Source organism: Lolium perenne, chromosome 3, assembly GCF_019359855.2.
Source record: "Lolium perenne isolate Kyuss_39 chromosome 3, Kyuss_2.0, whole genome shotgun sequence".
Taxonomy (NCBI): domain Eukaryota; kingdom Viridiplantae; phylum Streptophyta; class Magnoliopsida; order Poales; family Poaceae; genus Lolium; species Lolium perenne.
Genome location: NC_067246.2, coordinates 306,104,928 through 306,117,457, shown reverse-complemented (window position 1 = coordinate 306,117,457; position 12,530 = coordinate 306,104,928). Strand labels below are relative to the sequence as shown.

Sequence of the window (12,530 nt, the reverse complement as noted above, 5' to 3'; positions counted from 1 at the left end):
CACCATACCAAAACTAATGATTATTAGAAAGATTTCTTTTATGAAGCCTAAAGTTAGCATAAACTAGAAGCCATGATTGGATGGATTAAATAAATCTAATCCATTCGTAGGAATAAACCACCAGGACCATGCCTATTGTAAATACCTTACTAAGTACTATTACTATAGTTATGGTAGGTAAGGGAAAACAATACCTTATCTTAAACAAATCTTGTAGAATCAAGCTTTGGATACCCAGACAGGAAACTGTCACCACAACTATTAGTGAAGTCCATTAGCACAAGAAGATGTCCTAGTCCAAGGATCTTTGGAGAGCAAGACTATTAGCTTAGAGTGTTGGAAGAAATCATAGAATTGAAGAAAGTATCAGTGCCAGACATCAGAAGACTCTAGGAAGGATCTGGACAAGGGATGTATCCAATTATATCTAATGAGATCACCATGGAGTTTGGTAGGATCGGGATCTATTCAAGTCAGTTCCACATTCTGAAACATGAGAGCGTTCGAACTTCGGGACGAAGTTCAGTTTAAGGGAAAGAGGTTGTAATATTCCAGATTTTGAGGCTACAAAATGAAAGAACACCAAAATGTGCATTGTTGCCACAAATGGTCCATAGCGCGCACTCGCTCGCCAGACGAGGCAAGTCCAGCTAACAATTCTAGTGTCAGTCCAGCAGAATGTAAAATCGCCTAAAAAGCACGTTGCGAATTTTTCCACAAGAACCGCTGGGTGTAGTCGGGATGAAATTTATTTTCGGACTGGCAAGATCTTTGCCTTTTCATCGATCAACAGAAGAATGTCCAGGGCCAATCTTTTGCATAAGCACATCATCTCCTCGGAGGAATGCCCAAAATGCCACACGCCATCAGAGGACCACAGACACCTATTCTTCACCTGTCCGGCCTCAGCAGCAGTTTGGAGCCAACTCCACATCAATCCAAACCCTCATAGTCTCTCGGATATCTGGGCCACAACACTGCCTAATAACCTCCCACGATCGGTTTGGAACTTTGTTGCTCTTGTCATCCTTTGGAAGACCTGGGATGCTCGCAATGCAAAGGTTTTCAGAGACATAGACCAATCTCAGGCAACAACAATTAGGAACATTGTCTCTGATTTCACTCTATGGTCCTACCGTTTTAAGCAAGCAGAAATGAAGGTGGACATGACCACCTATGTCATTGTAATCTATAGACTCTCTTTGATGCAATATATTTAGGTGGGGATCCCCCCCCCCCCCCCCCCCCCCCCGGTGAAAGCTTAAAAAAACGATCAACAGAACAATAGAGCGCGGGACATGAACCACAACGATTACATGGACTCATGGAGAACCAGGATGAAAATGGTTGTGTGGAAAAAAAAACAGCATGAAACTGAACTCAGTCTGTGCTTAGTTCTATCAGTATAACTTTTGGGCATCTAAAACATGTTAATTCTCCTGCAAAAGATCTTACCACTAATCTCCAGTCTCCACTTAGGGCTTGTTTACTTCTAAGGTATTTATGGGGATGGGAGGGGATTATTTCGTATCCCGGAAAATCTCCACTAGTCCGTTTACTTCTTCGGTTTTGAACGACATAATCCCAAGATATCCCTCTCATCCCCATATTTTTTGCCTAAATTAAAAACTCTTCATCATACTAGTGTATTTTTGGGAAAGGGTATTTGAAGGTATTGGGTGAACACCAAATCCCCTCTCATCCCATACCCATTGGGAAAAAAAATACAAGAGAAGTAAACAAGGCTTTGGGTACCCATTCTGTTTTGCTAGTCGCTGACTCGCGGGACGTTTGGAACCTGGAGCCAGCCTGATTCCTGGTTCCTGTTAAGCGACTTGTTACTAGCTGTTGGCTTGCTGATTTGCGTACTACTATATTTTGGTGAACTTGCCATTACTTAGTTTTGTTGCGGTTGCAGAGCTTGTGGTGATGGCAGAGTATCGATCAATGAAAAGAAGTTGTTCAGTAACAGTTGCCGAGAAGTACGTGTATGCTTGAATGAATTAGCAGAGCGCAGTACAGCAATAACAAAACGGGATCCCTCCCAGAACAGTGATCATAGCAATGATGATCGGTGAAGTTCTTAAGTATTGTAAATTGCTGCTACTACACGCTAGATAAAAAAGCATTGTGAATACTGTACTTCTTCTGGTAAAAAGTATGAAGTGCTATAAGCTGTGGTAAAGCCAGCCCCTGTGCGGCCTCCTTGTCCATTGTTTGAGCCAATGTAGCTGACGCGCCTGGCTACTTCTTCCGATCCTTCTTCTTCTGCTTCTTGGCTGCAGAAGATCAAACGGAGTTGCAGAAGTTCCCCATTAGTCAAGAATCAAGATTGAGCTTTGGGCAAACGACGATGAAACGCGGAGGTGGAAGAAGCCATTGCTGATTGGGGAAATTGGTGAGGAGAGGAAGAGATTTATTCACCCAGCTTCCTCTTGGCGTCGGCCTTGGCGAAGAACTCCGCCCACTCGTCCGTCAGAACGAACACCGGCTCCTCCTCATCCTCCTCTTCCCCTTCCAGATAAACGTCTTCTCCTTGCCCCGCCTGCAGCGCCGTCTCCTCCGACTCCCTCGCCGCCTCTACCTGCGGTCCGGTGATTGGTCCTCCTTCCGGGTGCCAAGGCGCCGCGCTCGGCGGGCCGGGGACCAACGACTGCGGGTGCTGCTGCTGGAAGTGGGCACAAGAGGCGGCGGCGGGAAGGAGGTGGGCGGTGTGGTGGCAGAGGTGGATGTGGATGCGGTGGTGGTGGCCGGGATCGAGACGGAGGTGGAGCCGGTGGTGGTGGTGTGAAGGGTGCGGCGGATCCATGGTCTCGAGCCTGAGTGTTTGTGACGGCGACTCTGCTGCCGAGGATTTGTAGGGTTCAGGACTCATTAACCGGGGTACTCCCTGTTCCCTGATTTGTACAGTACTACTGTATGTAATACAGTACCAACTACCCCCATTCCACAATTTAAGTGTTTACTAGTAGTATTACTTTTACTCCTTAGGATTCATAATAAGACAAGGGTTTGAAAGACAATTGGTTCATTAATATATATTGTACGAGTTCAGTAAACACTTAAATTTGTATTTTAAAGTCTTAAAATATTCGAAACAAAATTCTAGAAGGAGCCAATGATGTATGCTACAATGGTGTTAAATCTCAATGCGAATTTATTTGTATTCTAGGCAACACGAAATTAAAAAAATCCGTAGAAAAAAATTATAGTCTTAAAATGTGCATTATTCACTACAAAATTACCAGAATTTGTTATTTTTTTGTAGTCTAAAATATAAAATAGTTTGTATTGAGATTTTATACATCATTAGCTATATGTAGAATTTTGATTCAAATTTTTTTAATCTTTGAAATATGAATTTAAGTGTTTGCAAATAAAGGGCTACATGTAGCTTGACCTCCGTTTAAAGTTTTCCACGAGTTTGTCAGCGGTGTGTAGATGTGTCGTGTCTAGAGTGTTCGCTCGTGTGGCTCTGTTCTTCGGGTGTTCGTGTCTTCTCCTAGGTTTGGCTGTTGATGAGTGTGGGTGGACGGTGATTGGGTGGGCGTGCCCTGTTGTTTGGGCAGTTTCTTCTTCATTAATAAATAAGGCAAAGCTTATTAGCACCATTTCAAAAAAAACATATAAGCATTTTTTAAAATATTAAATCCAATGACATGCCTGATTTTTATGTACTGTAAATAAAGTGTGTATTAAGAGAGTTATTGAGGTGGATTGCTTGGAGCTTGTCAAACGTCTACAAGCTGAAGACATGGATCGTTCTATCCATATGGCCATGATTGAGGAGATAAAAACCTTGCTGAAGTCTCGACAAACTTATATTATTCATGTTAAGAGTTGTCAGCACAGTAGTAGCTATTTTATGACAAATTTTGCTAGAACAAACACTAGTACGGCAGTGTGGTTTTCTCGGGTCCGGAGGGTTTAGCAGACACTTGTGACAACATTGTAATTCCTGATGCCTTTTGAGTAATGCAAGTGTTTATCGCAAAAAGAAAACAGAGTAGCTGTTGATCGGACCTTGTCTTACAAGTCCTAATATGCCTTGCATTATGAAACAAAGAGAATACCAAGATTAGCTGTATAATATGCGACACTCTATGAAGTGATATTTCACAAAAAATGGTAAATCAGGGCACCCATGGTGTTCCTGTTGGTGCCTCCCTTTCTCATTCTCCATTTTCTGAAGCTATTGTGGCGAATTGCAACCATGGTGCCTAGGTCCATTGAGAAAGCCTCAGTTAAGAGAAGATGACGGAGTTCATGTACAAATGAAGACATCGATCAATTGGACCATACATGCATGTTCAGTTAATTTTCATTTCAGTGTCTTCTTGTTAGATAGAAATTCAGCTACGTGGCAAACAGAAACATTTTTTCTTCTAGGGGTAGTAACAGAAGCTACTTCTCCTTTTCCATTTCAAATATGAAATACCCTCCAATTGTTTCATCCAACATTAAACTCAGCTATACAGGTGGAGTACGCGGTTAGCAACCCAAAGGGGATGTGCTTGATGAAAACAACTAGAACATACCTATATTTTATTTGGAAACTTAAACTTGGCCAAGACATTTCCCTTATTCTTCTAGTTCAGGGCATACAGATTTTGCATCCCAAAAAAGAAAAACTAGAGATCTTACATTTACTACCAGGTATATTGGAGAAATGTATGCAGTTCCTTGTCCCTAGGCATCGACAATCCCTGATTTAACAACGGTTGTTGCACCTCAACAAGCTTAGGGCAGTCAGATATGTCAACATGCTGTATGGATGAAAGAGCAGCTTGTGATCCTCCAATGGATGCTAACTCGGAACAGTGACGAAGGACCAGGCATCTGACGCTTGTGCTGATGCAGTTCAGTGCAACGACCTCCACGTTGTGACAGCCTTCCAATTGCACAAGGATTAGAGAGGCAAGGTTCTCTAAGCAGGCCGGTCGAAATGACTTGTCAAGTTCGCCGCAGTAGCAAATGGAAAGTCGTTGGAGTGAAGGAGGCAAAACAATTGCTTCGCTTGGGCACACCAACTTCCAGCAGGAATGGATCTTGAGATCTTGGAGACAAACAAAACCCTCAAAACTAGAGACTGGCATCGACAGTAGACTTGTACACCACACAATCTCGATCGATTTGATGAATGGCAGATACTGCGGGCGCAAGAAGTGGTCAAGATTTGTCAGCTTACGACAGCTAAAAAGTCTTAAGCTAGCTAGGCTTGGAAGTGGGGAATGGCCACCATTGCTGCTTGCCTCCGTGGCAACACCGTCGGCAAGAGCTGTGAGTTCTTCGATGCCAACCTCCCATAGCACCAGCTGATCAAGGGATGGAAAGCGGATCAACAAATACCTGAGTGAGCGACACCGTGAAAGATGCAGATTTCTCACATTTGGTAGGCTTTCAGGTTTAAACCAGCTTGGCGCAACATCGCCCCCAAAGCATTCGACTCTAAGTCGCTCAATTCTTGAAGGAGGATGCAGGCCTTCAAAAACTTCGTTTTCAACCATCCTCCAGCCGCATGTCTGCACTCGCCACTCCAGTACCAACTCCTCGAGGTATTGCTTGTCGACAAGGCTAGCCTCCGTAGCTTCTGCCATACTCTGAACTCTACCAATATTTCTGATAGATAGCATCCCACTGAGCTGGTTCATGCCCTTCAGCTCACCGATTTTGCGGCCGCTCACCTTTCCGACCCTAAAATAGCTCAAGTTCCTCAGACAAGACAGACTCCCAATTCCACTTATCTTAGATAACTCATGGGAGGACTTCACTGGCAGTGCCAGACGGCGCAAGTTGACTAGCTTTGTTACTCCCTCATGAATTGTTTGCAACCTTGTACGACTGGCATCAACTACTTGTAGGTTGTAAAGGCACCAGAACTTTTCAGGGAATTCTTGAATGCTACTATGAGATATATCAAGGTAGCGAAGACGATTCAGGACACAAAGGCTCTCAGGTAGCTTTACCAGCTTGCAGCCTTTCAGGCTCAAAAAGAGGATGTTGGAGAGCTGATTAAACCATGAGATCTCAACCTCAAATTTGGTTCCGAACCTTAGAGAACGCAATTTGTTCAGATTTTCGTGGCTTGTTGGCATTTTACTTAGAGTTGCATCACCCACGTCAACTGACATATGTCGAACTGTTTGTGGCATTCTTCTCAGACCTTGCAGCAAGAAGCACTCACCCACTGAAACAGACTGTGCCATGTCATGGATCAAGTCATGCATTACATATCTACTTAGCCCAGGGAACCTGTGATCAGCTTGAAGTAGAAACCAGCTACTTAGATCATCCAAATATCTACTCCCAACGTCTTCAAGGCGCATGCTACCTGCTGGTGCAACAAAGCCGTGTGATGCCCAAAGGTCAATTATCTCATCTCTTTCGAAGCTATAATCCTTGGGAAACATACAGCATAATGCAAAGCATCTTTTAAGTTTCTGCGGGAGGTACAAGTAGCTCAGACGAAGGGCCGGTAATATCTCATTATCTTGATGTGCTAGCTCCCACAGTTCGCTGTTCTGGATACTCCTCCAATGTCGCTCTGACAGCTCTGCATTCAACAAACGCCCAAGAGTTTTGGCAGCTAGAGGAGACCCGCACAACCTAGAGACAATGGAACGGCCAATTTCTTGCAGCTGAGGATACAACTGAGGACAGTCTTTACCGAATGAGCACTTGATGAAGAAGTCCCAGTATATATCAGTAGGCAGGCCTTGCAGTTCAACAGCAGATGCGGGCTCAGTGGTGGCAACAAGGTCGGCAACCGTTAGAGATCTAGTTGTCACTAGGACCATGCTGCCTTGACGTCCATGCCTCAGCGGCGCTGAGAATCTTGGCCATTCCTCATTGGCACTGGGCCATACATCATCGAGAACAAGAAGAAATTTCTCCTCTGTCAGCTGTTTGCTGAGTTCGACCTGAAGAGTATTCAAGCTTGCTAGTGAATCCAGTGCTTCAGCAGAGGTGTGCTCCAGAATTTCTTTGGTGACCCTTTTTATGTCGAAGAGGTCTGATACACAAACCCACATTCTCAGGTCAAAGTGAGCTTTCACTCTTGGGTTATTGTAGACTAGCTGAGCAAGCGTAGTTTTACCGACCCCGCCTATGCCAACTATTGGCAACACAGTAGGGGTAACAACTTGCTCCACCATCACAGGATGTTCGGCTCTGCTACTCTCTCCTCTCAATCTCTTGGCAGATGATCTCAGGATGGTGGGTGGTACGCCCATCAAACTGATCACCCGGCCCTGTTCTTCTTCACGTCCAAACACCAGGGGATCGCTGAGCACTGAACTTGTCTCTGGCATGCGTGGCGCCTTGCCCAGCTGCATCGGCTCGACATTAAGACCCATAAAATTGAGTGCTCCCTCCATCTCACCGACGACCTTGTCGAGATTACTTTGGGCATCCTCTACTCTTGCTTTGCTGCGGCTGATCAAAACTCTTATACTGTTGAATAGGAAAGCCAAGAGTTGACCTGTGCTGCTTCTGTTGGTGTCGTCCCTCTTGTGCTGCAGCAGGTGGTCATCCAGCTCAAACAGAAGATCTTCAGCGTCGTAGGTGGCGTCCTTGAGCTGCGAGAGCAGCACCGCCAGGTTCACATCTCTGAACCTGCCCCACTCAGCGCGATCGATGAGGATGTGAGCCTTTGGAAAGCTCGCCCGGAGCCGTAACAGGTTGCTGCTCAGATCCGCTGCCTCCACGATGTTAGCGCCGGCAGAGATGATCTGCTGCACAGTTTCCATCAAGTCTTCTCCCTCCTCGCTCCCTCGTGGATATTGTTCCCTGCTGAGCGCTGCACTAATGGAAATTGTGCAAGTGTACAATCAGTACAGCTGCAATGATAGATGCTCGTCCTCCTGAGTGTGAGTGGGTCATGTAAGGTTTAAAAACCTTACAGCATCCATTGGTTCATAACACCAAACAAGTCTATTGTAATGCTACAAAGAACCATTCCAAGGTAGCTCAACAAACCCACGTGATGTCTCCCTATCAGTAGCACTGTAGCACCTGCTTATCTTGAAGCAAGATGCAATACACCAACAGCATACATTGGTTTTGCCTGCGATTGCATTTCCGAAGCCAGTAGCCACCTAAGCTTTTGACAGAAATCAAATTTTGGGATACATATCGTACTAATCAGAGGCTTGTGGGAAAAAGTTTTTTGAAAACTATCTCTTCGGTAAAACAGAGTGTAGGATAAAAGATACAACAGTAGGTAACTTGTGAGCACCATTCTTCCTGTAATGTGTAACAACTAGAAGAGACAAAAAAATATTGAACATAAGCGATTCTAAAAAAATCTCAATATTTGACTCTGAACATAATACTGGAGAATTTATGATACCTCTAACATACGCAATCATTCTCTACAAGTACATATGGCAATAGACAGGTATTGCCACAAACTTCATATGCTTCATCAGTCTCGCAAGCATACTCTTGCACCATCAGAAACAAAACAAAAATGAAAATACGGTAGAACCAGATCTGCCCCTCTAAGAGTTCCACGCAGATAACAGACAGGCATAACATAGGTTCCACATAATCGACAGAGTGTCCTAAAAAGCTCATTATTGTAACTTCAGATAGTCGGTCATCTTCTCAGTAGGAGTCCTGGCCTCCACCAAAGCCACGGTCACCACCACCACCTCCGTAGCCTCCTCCGCCATAGCCACCACCACCACCTCCACGACCTCCACCATATCCACCACCGCCGCCGCCATATCCGCCACCGCCTGCAGGTCTCTCTCTCTCATTGGCAAAATTCACACGGACACTCCGGCCTTCAAGTTCCTACAAGTATTGGGAAGGCAATTAGATCCTTGTGTCTAGTAAGAGACTAACATATACATCAGGCATAGGAAATTGGCACAATACATTTAGAACATCCAAAACAAGGTAAATTACTATAATATTGTTTACTAGATAGTCTAATTTTCAAGTTCGCAGCATCTAAATGCCAGAGAAATGAGACACAGGCCTTTAACCCCATAAGTTACCAATTAGATTCTACAACAAACCAAACCTCCATCAACTCTACTGTAAAGCAGAAGAGCAGATATCAGATTCCTACTCACCTGACCATCCATGCCAGTTACAGCAGCCTTGGCTGCCTCCTCTTCTGCGAAGTTGACAAAGCCAAAACCTCTAGACCTTCCTGTCTCTCTGTCAGTGATCACACGAGCTGCAATATGAAAAACGTCAAGATCATGAAGCAATTACAAACTGAAGAGCATCAGATAAATTGTAGTCATTCTGTCTATTGTTCAGCTATTATCCCAATGCATGACAATGCAAAGTATTTACATTGCATCAAAATCTGAATGGTAATTTTGCTTGATAGTGGGATTTGATTTAGACTGACCTTCAGTGACCTCTCCGAAGCCGCTGAACGCGTCTCTCAGCTTGCAATCATCGGTACCCCACGACAGACCTGTGAAGAGCAGGACATAGTAAGCCCCGGTGACATAGAGATGCTCTGTGTAGAAAAAACAGAGAAAGTCAGCAAGGAAACTCACCGCCAACGAAAAGCTTAGAGGACATGTAGCGGGCAGCATTGAAGAGGGCAGGAGCTGAGGCAGTTGAGGCCCTGCTCGTCAAAGGGCTCTGCCTCAGAAGGCTTCCGAGCTTGTTGAAAGCCGCCATGGAGGAATACTGAACCTGCACCGGCAGGTAAATCGTCAGTTAGGAACAAACAAAGGGACAAACAGTGTAACAACTAGCAATCATTCTATTAATTTCAAACAAGTTACTGCAGGTACAAATACTAGCAAAATTTCCAAATTCTACGCTTGAGGAGAAAACATCTATCAAAGCTCCCGTGAGACAATGCATACAACACTCATACAGGCGCCATAGCAAAGCGAGGGCACGCACAGGACTAATAATCCGGACCGAACCAAATCAACTAGGTGGTACGAATCACAATAGATCAGAGTACCTCGCCTAGTTTAGGCCATAGATCCGAGCCAAATAACATGTTAGAATCACAGGCTTCCACTCCGAAACGTGTAAGTCGCACTAAGAAGACAAATATCGCAAAAATAGACCAACCAAACATAAAGAAATCGACCTCCCTCGCCCCTCTCTGGTACATAGACTGCACGAATCGAAGATTAACAACACGATTTTACATAGACTGCGAAACCCTACCAACCAAAATAAAACACGATCCCCCATCTGTTTCCAACAGCAGCCAACGATCAATCTAGAGCAATAGAAGGACGGATCACGCCCAGATCCGGCGATATCAGGCGGAGAGGATCAAGGAAAGAGGGGTAAGGCCGTACCTGAGGGCGGCGGAGATGAGATGGGAGGAGACGGCGGATGGAGGGGAATGAGACGAGGGGAGTGGGGGCTGGGGTTTAAGAGGGGAGAGGCGGCGGCGGCTAGGGTTTTGCGGTGCAGTTGTGCGCACCACGCACGTACCAGGCTTCCAAAATATCTTGTGCGTCGAATGGAAAATATCTGGTGGGCTCCTGGTGGGCTTGGATAGGAATGAGCCGGTGAACAGGCTACGGGCATTCCGCTTGTGGGCACGCACAGGATAAACGAGATCCCCTCCTTGCCCTGCTCTCCAAGAAAACGAATTAATTGACAGAAAAAATTAGTAGCATTCACTCCCTAAAAAAAATCACACTTTCCTGGGTTTTTTTCGACAAAGATAATGTAATTAATATAATGGAGATAGTAATTACATTCAGCCTCTGTAACAACGTATTGTCCTAGCGTTATTACAGATGCACACAGCAAAAAAAAATTACTCCATTCGTCTAAAATAAGTGTTACATCCGTATCTAGATGCACTTTAAATAGAGATACATCTGTGTCTAGATAAAGTTGAGACACCTATTTTTAAATGGGGGGAGTATAATAAAAGAAAAGTTCCGCTAGAGTGATATATTCCTTTTAGCAGTCGTACTAACACCACCAAGACGGCACCAAAAATTCATCTCCTCTAAAAGTGACGCCTCCAAGAAGTAAACAGTGCACAAGCATCATCGTCGCCCGATCATAGATCTTAGGTTTTCACCTGGAGAAAATAATCCATTGCCACGCACAACCAATTAAGCTCACACCTTAGATTTTTACGCTAAAAGGTAGTAAGACTTTGTCGCCCCCTCTTACGATACCACTACTCCAAGTCACGAATCACCAGGCCAATTCCTCATCACTACAAAAACTTGAATCACCATTGCTAGTCCTTAGAACTCGGCTTCAATGACATTCTTCACCAGCGGACTTCACCATGGAACGAGAAAGCGTATCCATGCTGGTAACAACCAGCAGTGCTTCGCAGTGCTTCTATTGAAACCAAACAGTCAAGAAAAAACATAAGTGCGCAGATCCCACCTAGTCCAGCATAGGCGGGCGAGCAAAAAGAGGCATGCTTCCCTAACCTCCGAAAACAATATCTTTCTCTAACAATTATGTTATCATGGGACCATTTCACGGTGCTCCCGCTATGACGAGGTAGGTAAACTTGGCATCTGCTTGGGAGGTATAGATTTGTGAGGCCACCAAGTGAATTGGCGATCACCGTATGTTTGACTAGACTTGAGCATTGGCAGCATGGATCGCCCCAAGCCAAACATCTTGGGTGAGCTCGGGCTCCAAAGCTCAGCCCAAAACTTGGAAAAGATAAAAGTACTTAAATCTAGTACACTATTATAATAGGTGTAATATTGCATTTTATAATCCAAATAATAAAATTGTATTTTAAATAGAAAATTCTTAATATTTTAATTTCCCATGTCGCGTTAGGCCTGGCTTGGCATTTTTTACCTAGCCTTTTCATATCCTAGCCCAAAACTTAGCCATATCAAGGTTTCACATGTCTATGCATGATGAAATGAATTTTTTTTACTTGGCTCATTTGGTGGGCAATTCACCTTCTGCCAACAACTTTGGATACTGCAGAAAATTGCATGATAGCGGCGGACGACAAACATCTAACGAAACCACGACGTAGGCCATGGTGGAACGGACATTAGCCAAGAGAATAACATCATTTGCAGCGCTTTGAACGCTAAAACAACATCATAAAAACTATGAGTTATCTCTTACTCCCTCCGATCCATATTAGTTGACACTAGTATAGATGTATCTAAACATACTTTGGTTCTAGATACATCTATACTAGTGGCAAATAATATAAATCAAAGGGAGTAATTAATCTCCAGAAGTTGATCTTTTTTTACTCTCGCATAGTTTGTTTTGATGGTGTGGTTGTTTTGTACTATAGTCAACGTGGTCATGACGGTTGGACAGAATTTTAAATTTTTGGTGTGGTTGGCAGGAAAAAGAAAGCAAGAAGTTTGAATATAATATGGAAGACTATCTAGGCGCGATACTACGGGGTAGTGTTTTGGAAGATGGAAGCATATTCTCCCTTCATTTTGAAATGCATCTTACGCATATTTTGAATTTTTTTAAAAAATAAATAAAAAATTCACACGTCCATCTTCACGTGCTACAAGCTCACAAAGTCATTTCAGGAAAAATCGACTTGTCATCTGATGTGT

General features: G+C 44.1%; 3 protein-coding genes across 3 annotated transcripts; all 3 read right to left on the bottom strand.

Annotated features, from left to right (window-relative positions):
• Window positions 1–1,943: 1,943 nt before the first annotated feature.
• Window positions 1,944–2,877, bottom strand: LOC127345339 (uncharacterized). Its single transcript, XM_051371804.2, has 2 exons — window positions 2,425–2,877; window positions 1,944–2,279 (listed from the first exon to the last, which is right to left on the bottom strand). The coding sequence occupies exons 1-2, from the start codon at window positions 2,873–2,875 to the stop codon at window positions 2,245–2,247; spliced, it is 486 nt and encodes a 161-aa protein (XP_051227764.1). The 5' UTR covers window positions 2,876–2,877; the 3' UTR covers window positions 1,944–2,244.
• Window positions 2,878–4,563: 1,686 nt separating this feature from the next.
• On the bottom strand, window positions 4,564–7,815 carry LOC127340234 (disease resistance protein RGA2-like). The gene has a single exon (XM_051366007.2). It carries the CDS (start codon window positions 7,746–7,748, stop codon window positions 4,650–4,652), a length of 3,099 nt encoding a protein of 1,032 aa, XP_051221967.1. The 5' UTR covers window positions 7,749–7,815; the 3' UTR covers window positions 4,564–4,649.
• Window positions 7,816–8,294: 479 nt separating this feature from the next.
• On the bottom strand, window positions 8,295–10,425 carry LOC127345337 (glycine-rich RNA-binding protein 4, mitochondrial). Its single transcript, XM_051371803.2, has 5 exons — window positions 10,296–10,425; window positions 9,525–9,666; window positions 9,371–9,439; window positions 9,084–9,190; window positions 8,295–8,799 (listed from the first exon to the last, which is right to left on the bottom strand). The coding sequence occupies exons 2-5, from the start codon at window positions 9,649–9,651 to the stop codon at window positions 8,608–8,610; spliced, it is 495 nt and encodes a 164-aa protein (XP_051227763.1). The 5' UTR covers window positions 9,652–9,666; window positions 10,296–10,425; the 3' UTR covers window positions 8,295–8,607.
• Between the last annotated feature and the right edge of the window lie 2,105 nt (window positions 10,426–12,530).

What these genes read in the sequence shown, in the direction of transcription:
- LOC127345337 (XM_051371803.2), bottom strand. Translation starts at nt 9,651, where the DNA reads ATGGCGGCTTTCAACAAGCTCGGAAGCCTTCTGAGGCAGAGCCCTTTG. An exon ending in CTCTAAGCTTTTCGTTGGCG is followed by an intron (nt 9,440 to 9,524) that starts GTGAGTTTCCTT and finishes TGCTCTTCACAG; the next exon opens with GTCTGTCGTGGGGTACCGAT. An exon ending in TAACTGGCATGGATGGTCAG is followed by an intron (nt 8,800 to 9,083) that starts GTGAGTAGGAAT and finishes CAATACTTGTAG; the next exon opens with GAACTTGAAGGCCGGAGTGT.
- LOC127345339 (XM_051371804.2), bottom strand. Translation starts at nt 2,875, where the DNA reads ATGAGTCCTGAACCCTACAAATCCTCGGCAGCAGAGTCGCCGTCACAA. An exon ending in CGACGCCAAGAGGAAGCTGG is followed by an intron (nt 2,280 to 2,424) that starts GTGAATAAATCT and finishes GATCTTCTGCAG; the next exon opens with CCAAGAAGCAGAAGAAGAAG.
- LOC127340234 (XM_051366007.2), bottom strand. Translation starts at nt 7,748, where the DNA reads ATGGAAACTGTGCAGCAGATCATCTCTGCCGGCGCTAACATCGTGGAG.